Source organism: Paroedura picta, chromosome 1 (assembly GCF_049243985.1).
Source record: "Paroedura picta isolate Pp20150507F chromosome 1, Ppicta_v3.0, whole genome shotgun sequence".
Taxonomy (NCBI): Eukaryota; Metazoa; Chordata; class Lepidosauria; order Squamata; family Gekkonidae; genus Paroedura; species Paroedura picta.
In genome coordinates, this window is record NC_135369.1 from 141,329,033 (window position 1) to 141,350,084 (window position 21,052).

The 21,052-nt window shown below is 42.7% G+C and overlaps 1 protein-coding gene across 6 annotated transcripts in view; it reads right to left on the reverse strand.

Annotated features, from left to right (window-relative positions):
• Positions 1–21,052, reverse strand: part of MYO6 (myosin VI) — a 139,652-nt gene that overhangs the window by 83,705 nt on the left and 34,895 nt on the right. For all 6 annotated transcript variants that reach the window (XR_013225953.1, XM_077306360.1, XM_077306353.1 and 3 more), the window contains exons 2-5: positions 12,812–12,944; positions 4,593–4,662; positions 1,745–1,818; positions 764–893 (exon numbers count right to left, since the gene is read on the reverse strand). Coding sequence is in view for 5 of the 6 variants with exons in the window: in XM_077306360.1 (XP_077162475.1) it covers positions 764–893; positions 1,745–1,818; positions 4,593–4,662; positions 12,812–12,928 (391 nt within the window). In the remaining variant the exon portion in view is untranslated. The remainder of the gene's footprint in view (positions 1–763; positions 894–1,744; positions 1,819–4,592; positions 4,663–12,811; positions 12,945–21,052) is intronic.

The window sequence follows — 21,052 nt, forward strand, 5'->3', positions numbered from 1 at the left end:
GAAGAAATAAACATGCAGTACAATAAACAATGCCATGATGGTCAAGAAACAACAGAAAGAGTTCTGACGATGCGCTGGCAAGGACTGCTAGAAAACAAGAGTGATTTAGGTATTACTTTTAGAACACTGCTAGAAACAGCAAGGCAATATTGCAGAGCTCTGTTAGAAAACTATTACAGTAAAAGCTTGGTTATCCAACACTTGGTTTTCTAGAATTCCCAGTTAGCAGCAGCACCCAGACAGCAAGTTCCTCACCTTTAACCCCCATATAGCTCTGAATCTTCAGACATGCATGCATCTCTCCCACTGATCCAGCCAGTCAATTTGATGCTTCTAGCACTGGTGGACTTCTAATAGCCAGTGCTGCCAGGTAATACTACCCTCAGTTGCCTACTTTCCCCACAGCTTGCCTCAAGTGATTTGGGCTGGAAGCCAGTTTTGCTGGCCCACTTGTCTGCCTACCATGCAGGATTGTTATGTGGCTGGGGGAAGGGGGGGATGATCCTTGCCAGGAGTGGAAGCGACTGCTATGGTATTCCCAGTGGAGTGGGTTTTTGGTCACCGAATTCCTCTGGGTAGGAGATCAAGTAGAGTAGTAAACTACACGTCTGATGAAGTGGCTCCCTCCATTCCCCATGATGATGAAGTTTTATTCAATTTATGTCCCCTGCTTTTAGGAAAGGCATCCTCCTTTATGCAACTGAATTTCCAATACCAAGACACAGTTTTTCCAGATGGCAGAGATCAGTAGCATGCCACTTACCGATAGCATAGACATGAGGTGGTAATGTCCCAAGCGACCGACCTTGGTATTTTTTAATAGCATCTGAAGAATAAAGTTTCGGTATGTCAAAGTAAGGATTTACTGCTATCAGGATGTTGGCGACGTATGTCTGGGGGGGGGGGGGGCGAAAAGAAACAGTAGATGAAATTTGCACGATCACACTGCAGTGAGATAAACAATTAACTTTGCATCACATCTGCCTATTACCCCACAAAGTCCATGCACCACCTCAAGTCTAAAACCTGCAAGAATCTAAAGTACCCTTTCCAATTCGGTTATCTTTAACAAGTGCAGCTATCAAAACTGTGCCGAACAATTAAGAACCTGTTTTTGAAGGTTTATTAAAACCTCACTGTATCAATTTAAAGCCTGAAAATGAATGACTCATTGAAAACAAACCAGGATTTAGAAACTGCATCAACATTGGGGGTGGCAAAGGGGGGGGGGGTGAGCGTTTCAACATAATTGCATATCAGTTTCTACCACTCTTTTAAAAACTTTCTTCCTTCTATTTCACAGCTGTCATTTGCCAGAGCAGATGGCAAGGACTAAGTGTAATTTAGTCAGAATTCATTACATACAATCAGGCAATCTGATAGCTACATAAAAGATTAAGACAGTCATCTGAGCTAGAAGGTGTTGGAGACGGCATGTGCTTAGTTTGCTCAAAGAAGAGAAAGACATCCAGCCTGGATATTACTGTGGCTGAACTGTCAAAGCCATTTGCCTACACACATCAGTATTAGAGAGATATTTTGCATGCATGTAGTACACACATAAAAACACACATCAGTGACTTAAACTAGTTCAAATAAATTTGGGATGAAATGGACTATAATGTAATATGCTACAGCAAAACACACACACAAAACAGAAACCCAAAACAGATCTCCACGTACATTTATGATGCTTCACAATTCCACATCCCATCTATATTTTACAAACTAACACAGTACTTACATAAATTCTGTCTTTGCTGTACCGAACTTTTATATTATGTAGGAGTGTAGCTTCATTTAAATACATTAAAGAACCTACAATAGAAACATAAACATTTCCACCTGAGTTTTAGCAATGAAACCACAAAACTACTTCTAAAACTTGAAAGAAAGACACCATAGTACATCTGTAGACCATGATAAATCAGACAGACTAGCAAGGTTCACTTGTGAAACCTCAGTGAATCTTATTAACAAGTTGCCGATACTGCTACTGCCACTATAATTTTCAAAGCAGTGCATACAGGTACACATTTGTGTCTAAAATAGAAGCTAAACAGAAGTAAACAGGGATACTTAAGATTTGATTTGAAACATATACCTGAAAAAAGCAAACTATTGTTTGAATGTTGGAAGAATAGGCAGAGGCAAAGCAAAGATAGAGTAATGCTAGGGAATCAGCTTCATTGGATGCTGCTAGTAATAACCAGGACCATGGCCACAAACCACAAGTCAATAAAGCTACATAATAAGACCAAATACTAAGAATGGGCAACCCCCACTAATTTGCAGAAAAACAATTAAAATAATAAAATGACAGATTGGGGGGAATAGCAGTAGGGGTGTGCATCTGGATCCACCCTAGCTAAAAATATACCTGAAAAATCCTTATTTGGTATTTTTCAGGTATATTTCAGCATTCCAAAGGAATGGTCAGAACCAGGAAGGGAGGGGAGATGGAATTCCCAAAAGAAATCCTGGGAATTACCAGGTAGATTTTTTAAAAATAGCATTTAAACAGGGTTGCATGCAAAACCAGCCTGAGGATCAGCTAAGCCAATAGGAAGATTTGACATCCCTAATGGGGGGGAGAGGTTTGAAATATTCCCAAATCAGAGAATCAGAGATCTCACAAGATCACAGTCATCACTGGGGAATCAGCTAGCAACCCATGCACTTGAGTCTCAGCCTAAACAAACCGGTCAACAGTGGATGGGATGGGAACATGAAGTAATGAGTAGGACAAAGCAAAGTAACGGCTAGAACACTGAAGACTGTACAAAGTGCAAGAATGGAGACCCGAAAAAAAGGTAGCAAGAGAACAACAGGAGATGGAAAGGAAAGGGAAACTAGAATTGTGTGGAGAAAAGGCTAAAGAAAGGGAAAACAAACCTTGAGGGGAGGTTCTAAAGAAAAAGGAATGGAAAAATCTGGAGAGGAGACTGGAGAGAAAAATGAGAAATGAAAATGATGGGATAGAGGGATAAAAATGGGATAGATATGTTGATAAAAGCCTACAAAGAAAAAAAGTGCAATAAGGGGGGGGGGAATATTGGGAGTGGGGGAGAGAAAACCTGAAAGCCTGAAAAGAGAAGTGGGGAACCATATGGAGGCATCTGATTTTTGTCCCCTGTGAGGTTATTTATTTCTGTTTTGACTTACAGGCCACTTTTCTCCAAGCAGTCTCAGGAGGGCTCATAGCAGTTTGATTAAAAACCTGTACCATTTGTAAGTTTTCTGTGAGTCCCCAGCTTGTTCTACTTTAACATCAAAGCACAATGCTCAAAACAACTTCCTCAGCAGACTCTCTTCTGTTCCAAGTAGTAGTCCAATTAAATAGAGTAAAATGAATCTGTTATTTTTCTCCCAGAGATCCCAGGACAATAAATCTTCCAGTTTTTCCTGCAAGCTTGACTATTACCTATCTAATAGCTCAATATTTCAGATGTGTACTCTGATACAACCAAACAAAATATATTCAAAAATACCTGATTGGTATTTTCTAGATATAATCAGGTCTCCCAAATCTATCCAAGATTTTTCAGGATCCCAAAAAATGGATCCTGAAAAATTCCATAAATATTAATAATTAACTTTGCATATTTAGAGCAGAGATTTGCAGGCTCCAATGTCTGACTGATTCCCCCCACCCCTTGTGTTTCAGTGTCTCCTGAGACTTGATATTGGCTTGCCAGGCTAATTTAGGTGAAATTCTGTCAGTTTCAAGTGTTATTGTTATTTGCTGGAGTTGGTTTGTATAGAGTCTCACATTTTAACTAGGTCAAAATTCTTGACAGATTCAGATTCTCAAGTTTTTAATTGGTTGAGCTTGCCAATAGCTTGCAATAGCCTCCTTATGGAGGGGAGCTCTTTGGCTGAACTAAAATATGGGATGAGAAATGCATCATTTTTCAAACTAAGACTGCAGACTTCCCCGTGCAGTACCCCCCCCCCCCGCCCTGCAATCCCTGCATCCAATGATACTGGGAGCAGGTCAGACACCGCTTTATGCAAAGTCTGCATTCCATGTTCAGGGGAATACAGTCCTCCTGAGATAAATCCTATCTGAATGTTCAGGTGTAAGCAAGTAAGCAAAGCAAACAAGTGAGACCCATTGCCAGTTCTTGATCTCTCCTGAAATCTCTATGGCCCATTATGCACGGCCGCCAAAACGGCGATTTCGGGTCACATGGAAAACGCGGAGGGGGAAGACGCGACGCATACCGGTTATGCACGGGGCGGGGCGCGACGGCGGCAAAACCCAGAGTAACCGATTATGCACGCGCCGATCCGGGCGCCGCTTCTGGTTGCGCCCCGCTCACCCGGAAGCTGCGCTTTCTTCCGCGTTTCACTGACACGGCTTTTTCGGCGGCATGCACCGAAGCTGCAGCCGGTTGCAGCCGGCTCTGTGCGTTATCCGTGATTTTAGTCGCCGCCATTCCACCCCGAATGTGCGCTAAAACCCCCGTGCATAATGGGTCCTTGTGTGGCAAAGGCTATATTGTCTCCATTGACCCTATGTATATTTTGCAAAAATCAGAGATTTGAAAATATAAATCCCAAACCCAATTTTATATCTTTTGACTTACAGTTATCTTCCACATCCTTCTTGCTGTCTTCCTCTGCAGGGAATACTTGGTTGATAACAGCGAGGAATGTCTATCATTTGGGATGAGAAAAAAGGATTGTGTTCAGCCAAGCAAATTAAAATATTTTACAGACAACTTATCACACAAATAAGATTGCAAGCAAAACATTTGAAAGAAGCTTATTCTTGGTCCATTTTATTCATAAAATTTTTCATAATGGGTACAGACAAAACCTTGCCTCACAAACTGACAAACAATTTGAGGGAGAGGAGCATTTGGCCTACTTCCACATTTGATGGGTTTTGAAGAGCGCTACTTCTATCATTCAAGGGCTTACCATGTTAGATCTGTTGCAAGATTGAATAGGAGTCTAGTAGCACTTTTAAAACTTAGAAAGAAAAATGATTCAGACAGAATCAGAACTCATTTCATCAGATGTACAAACTCTACAGCCATTATGCAGAGCTATCTATATTTAAAGGTGCAAATAAAAAAGGCAAGAGAGACGTTTTAAAAATGCAGGGCCAAACAGTCTCACCTGCTCTGTGTGGATTAGTCCAGGGGTAGTCAATCTGTGGTCCTCCAGATGCCCATGGACTACAATTCCCATGAGCGTTTGCTGACAGGGGCTCATGGGAATTGTAGTCCATGGACATCTGGAGGACCACAGGTTGGCTACCACTGGATTAGTCTACTCTCAACTGTTAATAGGCAAGCAAAATGAGAAGCCTTTGAGCACACTATGTCCCTGACTGTAGCCATAACCTGACTATAACCACATATCAACAGTGTGAAGTGAGCATCATTCATTCTCAAAAGATGGGACTACACCATTTCATTAGGTCTTGTTTGAAACTAGCCTTTCTTTGTGATACCTCTTCTCTGCCACCTTCTGCTCTTTGCAGTTTAAAGCATAAATACCTGCCCGACAGATGTACATTTCATACATCTGATAGACTTTGGACCACAAAAGCTTATGATGGATTATATGCTGCTAGTCTTTAGTGTTGGTAAAGTGCCTGTGGAGCCGTCACAACACTGAATGGATGAAAAATAACAAAAGCTTTATGCATGGAACTAACAAACTAGATCGGAAAGAGAAGACATAAGCCTAGCTGCCTTACCTACTGAGAAAGGATTCTACGCTGCTCTAGAAGAAAAGACTAAGGGTCGTATTCTGCAGACAGAGGGAGAAGCCCCTCTTAGAAAGAAAGTTACTCCTTACAGTCTTGTCTAGCTAGAATTGTGATGCCCCCTGCAAGAAATTCCTTCTTTCTTTTTCTTTGTACAAAAGACACTGCTATATTACAACAATACAACAGAAATGGAATCTAGCCAAGGCCCCCAGAGAGGACAGGCTGGTTCAGGCCATGGAGGGATGTCTGAGGGGGGACATGTTGATGGTCTCATACAAATGCCTAGTGGAGGAGCTCCCTTTTACAGGCCCTGCAGAATTTTGGGAGTTTGTACAGGTCACTGATCTCTTCAGGGAGCTTGTTCCATCACGTGGGGGCCAGGACAGAAAAAGTTCTGGCCCTCGTTGAAGACCGACGTGCTTCTTTGGGGCCAGGGATCACTAACCAGTTGGCATTGACAGAGCGTAATGCTCTTTTGGGGGTATAGGCAGAGAGACTGTCTCTTAGGTACACTAGGCCCAGACCAGGTATGCATTCTTTTTTAATTTTGCTAGTTCTATCTTTAAAGTTTACAAAAGTGAGATCTAAGGCCATTCCTTTTCAAAAGTTCTCTGGGACACACAAGGAACTTAGGTAACCAGTGGAGTGGGCTGTAACTACCTATAATTGCTGATTAATGAACTAAGTCAAAATGTGTGCATTCCCAGATCTAAACACCTGTGCATGCAGTCTTCTGGAATGGCTTGTTAGGGTGGGTTCAGAGGGCACGTGAGACTTATTTCAGAGACCATTTAGTAGAGCATAAACTATCTTGGTAGATTCAGCTGTAGCTTTTGTGTGCTCTTTTATGTAGGTCAACGATCTGTAGACTGTTTTGGTGTCCTTGCAATTTGTCATTCCTGAATTACGAGGTGATAAAGCAAGTTATAAATATTGGGATGCATCCTGTTCTTACCCTACCGCTCTGCAAGTTTGAGGCAAGCTATGTGCATGCCATTTTAAGAAATACATGCGCGTGTGTGTAGGAAGGTAGAACAGTCCACACACTAAAACTGATCACTGTATGTGTCAAATCAAAGAGAACAGATAAAGAACAGGATAAAAAGTTAATGTGCAACTCCGCAAGCATACTGGCGTCACTAAATCAAACTGTATTTATAAAAGGAAGCACTACCTATGCATTATACATTAGACAGCACGACCATATGTTTGAGACTAAAACCCTTAAAGAGGATCAGTTTTAACCAGAAGAAAGCAGATTAGACAGACTCTTAACTCATGATAAGCTGTAGAGACAGTTAATCCAGCACCCTTTGCAAATTTTCCCCACTTTTACATGTCACCTGGATTAGATCTGTACTTTAAGTATCAGTTGTCATATATATCATCATATATACAATATATATACATATAATTACATACATGATTCTCTACCGCAGTATTCTAAGTCAAGCCATTTATTATATAGTCCAAGACATCAGAAAATAGCATCCAAATAAACGTAAAATATAATACAATATGCCAGGAAAAAGGCAAATATAGAATCAATACAACCTAAACATAACTTGCAGGTATACTTGGCCACCTAGGAACTACAGATCTAAGTCTTAACCATTCATTCTGGCATTTTATTATCCAACTATCTTACTTAGCCACTTTGAATGCAATCTAGTTTTCTAAATAGTGCTATAAACAAGTAGGCTCAGGATACAGGAGGGATATACACAGAATTACATATTCTGAGCCAGTCTATTGGGATTGGCAGCATACAAATCAAATAAACTTGAATGAATGAATGAATGAACGAACGAACGAACGAACGAACGAACGAACGAACGAACGAACGAACGAACGAACGAATGAAATTTAATTTATATTCCACCCTTCAAAATCACTCAGGGCAACTAACAATATTTTAATCATATTGTCAAAATAAATAAATGCTAATGAGAAGAGCAGAAGGAAAAAGTGAGTTGTTCAGAGTGGTCAGTTAAATGTTTCGGCCTCTTTAGTAACAGTTAGCTTTTAAAGGTAACACTGGAACCCAAGGCGACTTGGAATTCTCAGGAGACTGACAGACTGTTTGAGCTTCTTTGTCACAATTTGTGATGCCTGATGTGTAGTTCTGTGGTAGCTTTCCTGATGTAATATATAGGGCATTAAATTGTAGTCAATAACATATAGTTAAGACCCACAGGTGATGTTTGATAAAGAGATCTTACCACAACTTTTAAGACGCAGCCGTTTCCCTAATAAACAAGTAGTATACTAAATGGAATCACAGTTACATGATTTTATTCCTGTTCTCAAACTTCATTTTCATTACTTATAGTCTGCCTTTCTCATCAAGACTCAAGGCAGGCTGTATAGCGTATGTCAAAGCAATCAATAGGAAAGGGCATCCAATGAGCAATGTAATAGGATTTGGTCTGCAGGAATCTAAAGCCAGGCAAAAATCTGGAACAAAGTGAAAGTATTATCTCATTAACAACAGAGAAGTTACACAGAAGGCTATACACAACCAAACAGGTATCTGACAAAGGGGGTTTGATTGTCTAAGGCAGGGGTAGTCAAACTGCAGGCCTCCAGATGTCCATGGACTACAATTCCCAGGAGCCCCTGCCAGCGTTCGCTGGCAGGGGCTCCTGGGAATTGTAGTCCATGGACACCAAGAGGGCCGCAGTTTGACTTCCCCTGCTCTAAGGCATATACCCCCAAAATCTTGTTAGTCTCTATTAAAATTGAATCTAGCTCTTCTACCGCAGACCAACACAATCCTCCTTTGAAGCTATTAAAAATCACTGGGAGTTAAATGAGAACTCTGCTAGCTGAACAGCAATTCAGGAACAGTCGTGGCCAAATTAGATCCTTTGCATCAGAGAACTGCTTCCAATTGTACTTTCATTAATATTACAATTGCATGTTATAAAAAAATTATTTTACTGTGAAACAGGAAATATTATATTTAACTCTGTCACATGGCAAAAGACAAAGTAACCAGTTATGCTGAATCTGGAGAGACTTCCAGCAAGCAAAATTTTACTACCCAGGATACATCTGCTGTGTCACCCAGAGGGATTGCAAGGCAGACAGCAACTATGGGGACTACAGATGTTGTAATGTTATACCGGAAAACGGCCACTACAGAACGTTGTATCCTGCCACCATCTCCTGTGCCAATCCAGAATATACATTTTGAAACAAACACAGAATTCTGTTGCACATAAGTTGCTTGCTTTAATAAGGAAAAAAATGATTCTAAGAATACTGCAATTTCCTATTCCTTTGAAACACATTTTAGACAGCCAAGGGACCAAGCCCTATGAAGATAGGTTGAGGGACTTGGGAATGTTTAGCCTGAAAAAAAGGAGGTTTAGAGGGGACATGATAGCCCTCTTTAAGTATTTGAAAGGTTGTCACTTGGAGGAGGGCAGGATGCTGTTCCCATTGGCTGCAGAGGAAAGGATGGGCAGTAATGGGTTTAAACTACAAGTACAATATAGGCTAGATATCAGGGGGGGAAATTTCACAGTCAGAGTAGTTCAGCAGTGGAATAGGCTGCCTAAGGAGGTGGTGAGCTCCCCCTCACTGGCAGTCTTCAAGCAAAGGTTGGATACACACTTTTCTTGGATGCTTTAGGATGCTTTGGGCTGATTCTGCATTGAGCAGGGGGTTGGACTAGAGGGCCTGCATGGCCCCTTCCAACTCTATGATTCTGTGATTCAGCCCAAAAAAATCAGATTGCTCTCCTTTATTTTTTCTGAATTTCACAGACAAGTCGTGAAAGACTGCCAAGAAATGCCTTCCTCAGAGGCTGCTACTCCCCCTGTAGCCACCAGGCTATACTCCTTGGTGAGGGCTATGTTAAAGGCAATATTATTAAAGGTAAGAAAGGCAATATTAGCTATGCAATTTTAAAATGTTTTAACTGTATTCAACTAATTTTAAATTTCATTTTTGTATATGTTTATAATGTATGCATTTTATCGATATTTCTTTTTGAGAAAAGGCAAAATAAAAATTGAAACATAAATAAAATAAATGTTTAAGGAATTAAAGCATAATCTGAAATATTCTATGATCCCCTTCTTACAGAAAATAATAAGATGGACTGCTTGACTTTGCATGTGACTTGCCCAAGCAAAAAGCACCTACTTCCTTATTGGGTCTTTTCCTTAGAGGGGCACTGAGTTTCCTCAAAAGAAGGAAATCTGCTGCAGCACCTCCTGACCTGCCTCTAATCATTTCCTTCAACCAGAAAAAAAAGATTGAATTTTAATTTAATTGGGACCTTCTATACATTTAGGGGCTCTCTTGATCAACTAGTTAGAGATGAGCTGTTTTCATGTGCTGATGCTGTAGTCGCACTTGCCCGTGTGTCTGATTGCAGCACAGTGACAAGTGATCCCTTTAAATAGTTTCAATTCTTATTGGATGGGGGTAGGGGCAGGGGCAGGAGGCCTTCAAAGCAGTTGTATGTACATCATCACTGGTATGGAAATGTGTTTCTTTTTAAAAGTCAGGGGGACTAGGAAGACAAAACGTTTCTTTCCTGTATATTAGCTTTTGCTTTACAGAAAAAGAACTGGGAAGAGAACAGAAATCAGAAATGGTGGCAAAGGGGGAAAGAATCAGAATCAAGTCATGAGTCCTTTCTGTGTACTAGGAGCGGCAAAATAGCGTAAGGCCAACTTACAGCTAAATGGATAACACTGCAATTGCACTGGAAGCTGACTGAAAGATACTCTTTGAAGGAATATAATCTGGATTCTGAGGATTCAGTGAGTGAACAAATAGTGCTAATAACGGGGATGAAATAGATGGTACATCTGTTACAAACTAAAAGTCTAAAATCAATCTTCTAAAATGCCAACTAAAGTTATTAATGCTAATCTTGGAAGGGTGACCTCAAGGAATGCCAGGGCTGTGACATGGGAGCAGGCAATGGCAAACCATTTCTTATCTGACAGCCAGACCACCTTACGATCACCTGGCTATATTACACACATGCCATATGATAAATAAATAACTTTGGGCCACACTCTAAATTCAGAGTTGTAGCTGATGGCTCAGGGCCTGGTCTGGCCAGACATGACAGTCACATTTCCCCCTTACAGCTTAATTTGTATTCTGACATCATCATAACTTTCTATAAGCTTCTGTGAGCATTCATTCCATCAGTGGCAGCCAAGGCTCTACAGTAAGCAATAAAGTTGTGATGTCAAGACAAGGTCGCACAGGATCTGCTTTGGGAGCACCCCTTTCAGTGGGACTTATGCATAACAGCCCATGTTTTTTGATCCTTTGCTCTTGAGGGGGGATTAGCTTTTGTGGCACCAACTGCCCAGAACTGCTATAGTGTGGTCGGGCTCTATGCTGCCCCCATCCCTATGTAGTCTGACGGGCATCTTTAACCCTCCCCCCGCTCCGGAGGAGCGGGAGGAATAAAGGAGTAAGGGCAAGTGGGGAGGAGTTAGGGCGGGCCCTGTCCGGGATAAAAACTCGGAGGGTCCAATCAGGAGCCGCAAAGCGGCTCCTGATTGGGCCCTCCGAGTGTCACTCGCCTGGGCCAGCCGGGGAGTTGCCGCTCAGAGTAAGAAGCCTTCCCCAGTGGAAAGTCCTCCGGCCGGCTTCCCCTCGCCCAGGGAGCCTTCTGCTGAGCCCTGGGGCACGCTCGCCTGCCCTTGGGCCCACCAGAAGGCCACAAAGCCCACTCCCGAAGTCCCGAGCCTTCTGCCAGGCCCTGGAGCAGCCGAGCCTGCTCCTAGGCCTGGCAGTAGGCCGCGGAGCCCAGCGCCCCCGTCCAGAGCCTTCTGCTGGGCCCTGGGGCACCTGAGACTGCTCCTCGGCCTGGCAGAAGGTCCCAAGGCCACCTACCTTCCTCTGTTCCTCCCTTCCTCCCAGCATTCCCTTTGCCCTTTTCTTCCTCCCAGCATTCCCTTTGCCCTTTCCTTCCCTTCCTCCCAGCATTCACTTTGTTTTTCCCTTTCTCCCTTCCTCCCTCTCTTCCATCTGCCTCTTTCTGGCTACCTGTTTCTCTGCCTCTTCTTCTGTCTCTATCTTCCTCCCTTTCTTTCTGTCTTTCTGTCTCTCTTTCTCCTTTTCCTCCTTCCTTCGCCCCATCCCTCCACCCACCCATCATGCTAGGGCCCGCTGTATTTTGGCCACAGCGGGCTTAATATCTAGTCTAGATATAAAATTGATGCAGTTTACGTAACCTGTCTCAGCTTATGAAAAGGAATTGGGTTACCTAAGATTCTCACAAAACTGGCTCGTTTTACAGCTAGACAGCAAAAGGGGTCTAGACTCAACAGTGTTAGATACTACAAAGCCAAAGGCCAGCTACTGATACAGTTGCCATCTGCCGCAAAATCCAGCTTGGGTTTAATTTTTTTCAATTAGCTCCCACAAAGCCCTGTCTAAATGTGAGATTTGCTGAGTATTCTTATGGGGGCAATGAATGATGGCTTAATGATTACACAGATACAAGCAGGCATTCTGAAATGCTTCAAACTATGAGAAGTCTTGCTAATAGATTTGCCTTATTTTTACAACACTCAATAAAGTTATCACATTTAATTAAGGTACAGCCATAACAAATGTTTTTCTATAGCCTGCAGTTATGGTTTTCTGTAGTCTGCAGTCAAACTATATCTGATAAGGCGGTGAAAGAAGATAAAAGAGACTTGTGGAAATCTTTGCAAAATGTTTCTCAAATGAGCCTTTTATAAACTAAACCATGCTTGTAGGGAGGTTTACACCAAAGCTGTTTAAACATGGATATTTCAGATTTCCGTTTTCAACCATTTTCTTTGAAGAATAGTTGAGAAGCAAGTAAGGTCAAGTACTTCCCACCATGGTTTATTTGTGATATCTGTACATTAGAGAAAGAGCCATGGGAAAGTTTAATAAAAGATCCAGCTACTGAAAACTAGAAAAAAAAGATCACCTCATGAAATTTACCAAGTAGTCTCATGTTTTGTATCTAAAGAAATATGTTATATTTAACCAAACATCCAAAAAACATATTGTCAAAGGAATCTGTTTCTTAAAAGTATTTAGTCACCTTTTGGAAAATCTTACCTTGCCTTTTTGAGCTAAAGGTTCGATCGTTAAGGAGTCAGGACCAATATCCACGATAATCCCCATCTGAAACCCATCAGTTGGGTGTGGAGCCCAAACAGGCTTCCCGTCCTCCATTTTGAGGAACTATTTCCTGTAAAGAGAAGAAACATCCATAAGTAAACCTATTCTGCAAAACACGTCTACAGAGTATTTTAGATTTTATCCCTTTTCCAATTACTTAGAAAATTCTACATAAAGTTTTGCTATAGATGTGGAATGACCTACCAGGAAATACCTAACTGTTCTGACAGTACCAAACATATTGCAGTGATAATTATAACCGGGACGACAGGTTAGCTTCTAGGACTAAAACATATGTAGTAGAATTTGAAGCAGAATGATTTGCAGCAAAACAGCAAGAAAGTACTGTCACACAGTAGCAGTGAGATAAATACATACCTAAGGGCAAGACTTCTAGGATGCTGAGCACCAGTTGTCACATTTAAAACAACTCACTGCTTGGATAAATAGGCTTATAAAACATGGCAGATGAAAATTTTAAAAGCACAGGAAATTTTAAAAGCACTTTATTTCATAAAGTGTACTTGTGCAAGCACAGTTCCAACTAATTTTCAGTTCTTTCATTTGAATATTCACTTTCTCCATCTAAGCTTGGTGTAGGGGTTAAGAGTCGCAGCTTCTAACCTGGCCAGTCAGGTTTGATTCCCCACTCCTCTACATGCAGCCAGCTGGGTGACCTTGGGCTTCTCACAGCCTTGATAGTGCTGTAATGACCAAGAAATCCTGTCATTAGCTCTCTCAGGCTCACCTACCTCACAGGATGTCTGTTGTGGGGAGAGTAAGCTTCTTTGAGACTCCTTCTCGTAAAGAAAAGTGGGATACAGAAATCCAACTCTTCTAAGTAAACATGGGTATACCCATAAGGTGGCCAAACTATGGCTCTCCAGATGTCCATGGACTACAATTCCCTGGACAGCCACAGTGTGGCAGTGGCGAAGGAGGAGGAAGAGGAAGAGTTGGTTCTTATATGCATGAAAATATCAGTAATACAGAACAAAAAGAATTTTGATGCAATCCCAGTATCTTATCAAGGAGCTATTTTGTGACATTTCGTCAAGGTGACATGGAATAATGCCAAAATATGAGGGAATGGTGGGCACTGAAAGCTGTGGAAAAGTGCAACCACTGCAGAACTTCTTAAGCCAGAATTGAGAAAACAGAAACTGTATAATATTTATTTATTAAAACCTTCAGACCACACCTTTCGTCAAGGCAGCTTACAAAAACAGTTGAGCATTGCCTTTAAAACTAGAATAAAAGAACAAATCCAAAATGAATAGAAAAGCTTTTAGATAGGCAAATGCTGGCAGGGGCTCATGGGAATTGTAGTCCATGGACATCTGGAGGGCCACAGTTTGACTACCCCTGTTTTAGATGATGCTTTTCCTGATGCCACTATCTCAAGTGGCCTATCTCAAGTGGGCTCTCCTCAAGTGTTGAAGGGGTGGGGAAGGACAGGGCTGATGTGGTTGCTGACAGCAAAGACAGTGAGCCCTGTCTTTAGGCAGCTGAATACCATCCTCACTAAATTGGACCCTCTTATGGATGCGGTGACAAAGTTTAGTTGCAGTAATTGTTTATCAGCAAATCTATTAAAACTGTTCCATGCCCCTGTCTTCTACTGAACAACAAGAGATTTCCCTAATATCGTTTTTCAGGCAGCCAAAAAAGTATCTAAAAGTATCTTGGTTTCAGGGGCTATGTCCAGAACAGAATACTTGTTAAGAAGTAGGAATGCTGAACTCAGGAGAATGAAGTAAAACTAGGAAGTCATCAATTCTACTTTGTTTGGAATGCCAGGTAGGCATAGACTCAGTCCATTCTCTTGGTCACTTATGTGTTCCCTTGGCTCCTCCTCACAGTAAAAAAAGAGAGTTGAAGCTAGTTCAAGGTGAGCTCCGGAACAGGCATATCAGTTTACTATCATTCAAACAGTAACTCTCAAAGAAGGCAACAAATTTCAGTCACTCCCAAGATCCTTACAAAAAAATTTGGACGCACTCCAAATTCCTTCAGCTCTCTTCAAAAATCCACAGTGCGATGCTTCAAACAGCATCAAACAGAGGCAGATGACTCAGCACTCTTTGCTAATCTACAGGCAGAACCAGAAGGATCTCCCCAGGAGATGGCTACGTACTGATACAATTTCTCTGTTGTAGCTAGATATACCCAGAAGAGAAATTCCAAGTCCAGAACTCAGGGAGAACCAAAAGGGGAGCTGGGGTGGGTCAGATGGACCAAACAACTCCAGTCTGACAACACAGGCCTCCCTCTCTACCCATCTCAGCCTTCAACAATCACACAAATATTTCCAGTGCGGCAGGAACCAGAGGAGAAGCAACAGCAAAAGAGGTGGGGATGGGGATACCACCACCAGCACCTGAGAAATAAATCATGATAATGCTATGCCTAGAGAAAATGCCCAGAGACTTGCACAACTAATTGTATAATTGTTCCTGGAATAATTCAAAGGCCTATGTCTGGTAGCACTGATAATGTGATGGAAAAACTCTCTGATCACCAGGGGTATTTTCCTTTCCCAAGTTTAAAAGCATTCTACATTCCCCTCTTTTTAGATCAGGGGCTCTCAGGGCCAGAACTGAAGCTACGTTCAAGAGTGAGCCCAGTGGCTCAGCCTTCAAAGTGTGAACTTATTAGTTGGGATGAACCTCTCACCCATTTGAAGCCTAAAATTGGGTATTCCCCATCTATATATGTTGTTGTGGCAGATTTAATGGATTCCTTCAGGGCTCTTCCACTAATGGAGAAAAAGTCTATTACTGATTGGCTTGAGCAGTTGAGGACTAGACTTTTGAAGAAGAACATCCAGGAACCTATACCTCTCTTTCCCTCTGTTATTATAGCTTGCCCAGAGATCCCATTACTGGCCCAAGCAACAACAGGACTTATTAAGTTACTAGATGTGCCCTTTAATGACAATCAACCTGCCCAATCTAAAGATTATGTCTCTTGTTCACTGTCATACAAATTCTGGACCTTTGGCAGAAGGCCTTTTAAACTTCTATTTATAGGACCATGAGAATGGTAAAGTGGACCCTCTTCCTGTAGGCCCCATAGAGTCCTCTAATTTGACCTCAGTGACCATACACAATACTTGATCAATCTTAGTGGATTCTAAAGACAGTGTCAACAAAATAGAGAAATTAAACCGACAATAAGAGTGAAAATTATCTCAAGTGTATCTCATGAAATGTGGCTGGCCAAATAAAATGCAGTGCCCCACATTCTTATAGGTTATAAGGGATCTATAACACATAAAGGAGTACACAAACTTTCAATGACACATTGAACCTTCCAAAGCCTCCAGGCAGAGCCCCGCCCATGCAAGGAGACTTTGGAACGTTCAACATGCATACCTCTCCTACCTTCCCAGGCAAAAGGAATGCACTTCTGTAACAACTTGATCATGACAGTCGTGATGTTGTCATGATCAGCTGTTACGCAGCCTCTAGTCCATTTAAATGCTTCCCTAAGCCTCCAAAGGTAGGTGGGATTATAGGAAGGAAGAATGGGCTGCATAAAAACAAAAACTAATTTCTATAATTAAGAGTGATAAATCCACAGGTGAAATTTATCCCAGACATGACCCAGTGCTTGCACAGGGGATACCTTTACCCTTACCTTACACCGTTTCATTAGGTCTTGTTTGAAACTGGCCTTTCTTTGTGATACCTCTTCTCTGCCACCTTCTGCTCTTTGCAGTTTAAAGCAGTGGTCCCCAACCTTTCCGAGGCTGGGGACCGGCAGGGCATCGGGCCGCGCCCCCGCGGACCGCGCCCCCGCGGGCCACGCCCGCGGATCGGGCCGCGCCCACGGGCCGCGCCCACGGGCCGCGCCCACGGATTGGGCCGCGCCCGCGGGCCGCGCCCACGCCTCGCCCATGGGCCGCGCCCACGCCGCGCCCACGGATCGGGCCGCACCCGAGCCGCGCCCGCGAGCCGCGCCCGGGCCGCGCCCACGGATCGGGCCGCGCCCGCGGATCGGGCTGAGCGGGCGTGGCCCGCACAGGCGCGGCCCGGCCCTGATTCCCTCTCCCCGCCTCCCGCAGTAAGAAGCTTCCCGGGCCGCAAGCTTGCGGCCTGGGAAGTTTTTTACTGCGGGGGCGGGGCGGGGAGAGGGAGCCGCGGCCCGGTGCCATGGCCTTTGCGGCCCGGCACCAGGCCGCGGCCCGCAGGTTGGGGACCACTGGTTTAAAGCATAAATACCTGGTGCAGGGGGACCGTGCTCCCCACAAGCTTTTGGTCTATCCTATACCCCAAACACTATGTCACACTATTTTTCCAACCTTATAATACCTTCAAACCGCAGAGCGTTTATGTTAGCCAGACTAAACGTATATCCTTCTGCAATGGTTGAAGGCAGGTATAGGAGAATTCCCCGCAATGAAAGAAACTGCAGGTATTGCCATATAGAACCAGACTCAGTTTGCCATATCATTCTGCAACGTGAGTTGTATAACAACAAACGTTCTGACTTGATCTTCCCACTTCTACCCTTCCCTAATGTCTCAGATGGCAGGGCTCTTGAATTGCTGCTTATCGATAATTGCTCAGAGACCACTGAATGGGTAGCCAAGTTTTTATCTATAGTAATTACCCATAAGGTAAAGAAGTAAACGTCACTGGCTTCATCTTTTTGTATTTGCTGCTCCCTTGCCTGCTGTAACTTTCCTCACAGTTTTTTAGACTTGTATGACAGAACAGATTTATATATTGTTTTATATCATGAATGCCATTAAGGTTTTGTATTGTATCGTATTGTATTGCATAAATACCTGCCCGACAGATGTACATTTCATACATCTGATGGACTTTGGACCACAAAAGCTTATGATGGAGTATATGCTGCTAGTCTTTAGTGTTGGCAAAGTGCCTGTGGAGCCATCACAACACTGAATGGATGAAAAATAACAAAAGCTTTATGCATGGAACTAACAAACTAGATCGGAAAGAGAAGACATAAGCCTAGCTGCCTTGCCTACTGAGAAAGGATTCTACGCTGCTCTAGAAGAAAAGACTAAGGGTCGTATTCTGCAGAGAGAGGGAGAAGCCCCTCTTAGAAAGAAGGTTACTCCTTACAGTCTTGTCTAGCTAGAATTGTGATGCCCCCTGCAAGAAACTCCTTCTTTCTTCTTCTTTGTACAAAAGACACTGCTATATTACAATGTTTTTTTTATTTTATTTCTATACTGCCCTTCCATATGGCTCAGGGCGGTTTACATACATGGAGGATACATGGAACGAATTAATACATAACAAAAACAAATACAACAACAACAACAACAATCCAATAATGCAATTTCAGTGATCATAAACAATACAACAGGAACGGAACCCAGCCAAGGCCCCCAGAGAGGACAGACTGGTAAAGGCCATGGAGGGATGTCTGAGGGGGGACCTGTTGACGGTCTCATCCTCAGTGCATTTAAAAATAGCTTGGGTATTTTGTGCTAATAGCAACGCACAATAAGAAGCGCCCTCGGTCGTTTTTGTTTCTGTAAGAGATGCTGCATGACCACTTCTTTTGACTTTCAGTTATAGGAGTCTGCAACAAATTTCTACCTTTGATAAGGCTCAAACAATGTGTGTCAGAAGAGTTCACTGGTGAATAAATGCCAGCAACTTGATATATTCATAGGAAGGCACAGTGAACTTTCCTAACAACCAGGAGGTAATTTTATACACCATTTGGACAATATGCCTTGGTTGTCAGAGTATGTATGCATCACCTACCTTAGCACATACTCCAGTATCACTACAAGAAACCGCATCTGCCCAGGCAATCTGTAAAAATCCCCAGTTTATGTTCTCGGCCTACACATTCTCTAGGCCTTTTATCACTGGTTTTTATACACATTTGCTATTGAATTCACATTAACCACAGTGTATGTTAATTATCCTTGGATATCCATCTCCCCCTAGTGGTTGGCTGGCACTCTGAATGAAACATTCCTTTTACTCAGCTCAGCTGTGGCAACTACCGCGGCTTCAGGAGCTTAGAAGCAGTAGTTTGCAATAAAATATCTACTTGTTTTTTATATTTATATCCTGCCTCTCACAAGCTGTTGCGTATCAGACCACCTCAAAACACTATTTGTTCCCAACTTCTTCCCTGCCTACAGGATTGCACGAAGTGGCATGCTACACTTGAAATGGGCCAAGTTAGGCAGGAAGGTTCTGCTGCTCTCTCATTCTCAGCAACCCACAAACAAATATGCCTCTCCACACTTACATAAGTAGAGCCTGTAAGTCTTAAAAGCAAACTGCAAGGAGGGTTGGACACAATCATTCCCTGTTGGAGGGCAAAGAACATTTTGTCTGGACCGAGCAATTCTCACCAACAGGGATGGACAACCTCAACTCTGGGGGAAGGTGAGGGGAATAGCGCCGGAATTGTTCCAAGAAGACATAAACACAGCTTCCTGTTAAGCAGAAAAGACATTCTCCCATGAAACAAAGAGAGCCCACTAGTTCAGGCAACAGCTTTCATGCCCTGGTAGCCGGCTTCTTACCTCCTTTTGTTTAATTTGATTTCAAATTGTGCTGTTTAAGCCACAGAAGGTGAGACTGCTGACACTGGATTTTCACACTACAGGCACTCAAGTGGCTTAGACCAGACAGCCCTATTCTTGCAGCGTGTGTGACCTTCACCACAGCATCACGTGGGTTATCAGGATCTCCACAATGGCACTTAAGATGGCACTTAAGCATTTACGTAGCAAATCATGCAAGGTGATTGTTGACACTATAATTTTACTTCTATTGCTGCTAATTATGGGTGAAAAAGAGACAGATAATATATTCCACAAAAGACTATGTATAGAAGTAGAGTGTGGTACAAAGGTAGGGGTCATCCTTTGTGCAGATGTTCCCATATCCAGTCAAAAAGACCAAGCAATAGGTCAGGGGTGCCCAGACTGTGGCTCTCCAGATGTCCATGGACTACAATTCCCATGTGCTGGCAAGGGCTCGTGGGAACTGTAGTTCATGGACATCTGGAGAGCCACAATCTAGCAATCCCTGGAACAGATGATGCAAAAAATCCTCTGCCTAAGACCCTGAGGAAGAATTGCCGGTCTGAGAAGACAGAACTGACTTCAGTGGACCATATAATCAGTATATGGCAGAGTCATGTGTTCATAAGCTTTTCAAATAACTGGAACAGTATCTGAAACAATTGTTTACACTCCACTGATATAACTTATGACAGGAATCAGATCTTATCCAAGTAGAAAGAAATTATTTTGGGTAGGGGTTTGGAAGTTTTTTTTTTTTTAATCCCACATGTGTCATGAGCAATAGCAGTGGGAGTTGCAAACTACAAGGACAGAGGAGAAAAGATCAGTAGTCTGAAGCAGGACCATGATTAGCACATGACGAAGCAAAGCGGTTGGCCACAAAAATTTAGCTTAGCAAATCACAAAGCCAGAAAGCTCTAAACAGCTCCTTGGTGACAAGCATCTCAGCAAGAATGAAACACATGAAGCATCTCCACCCCAGCATGGCACTCCAAGCAGAGAGGAGCTGAGATCATAGCAGGTCTTAACGGTCACAGCAGTCAGGAAAAGCAAGATTTAGGGATGGATATCCCTGAAAACGTTCCCCCTAACAGTCAGAAGTCCTACAGCACACAAACCAATTTTTGTGCATCGCTCTCTGGTTTCATTCTACACAATATACAGAAGGGTATTGTAAACTAATGTAGCAGCAATTCTGACTATTTAAAACAGCTAGCAGATTGTGTATTACACTTTTCAATGTTCTTCCACATTAACATAAACCCTTGCACATAGTAAACCAGTTGATCAAGGTAAAAGGTATCATAGTCTCTCTAATAAGTTAGTTTTCTTACATTATGAGAACCAGAATAATGGTCAGAATGTCAGATTAGATCAGCCTTTCTGAACTTTTTTACTGTTGAGAAACCCCTGAAAAATTCTAGGCTTTGAGAAACCCCAGAAGCCGCATGACTGTGCCGACTATGGTTGACAAGCATAGCTGTGCACACATCCACCCAGGGCCCCTCCCCTTCGCACCCTCTCCAGCTCAATCAATGGCCATTTGGGGGGGGGGGTCAATGTAACCATATATGGTCATATCACCCAATAAATGTTTAATTTTTTTTAAATATATAAAAAATGAATTCCCAGTTTGGGAA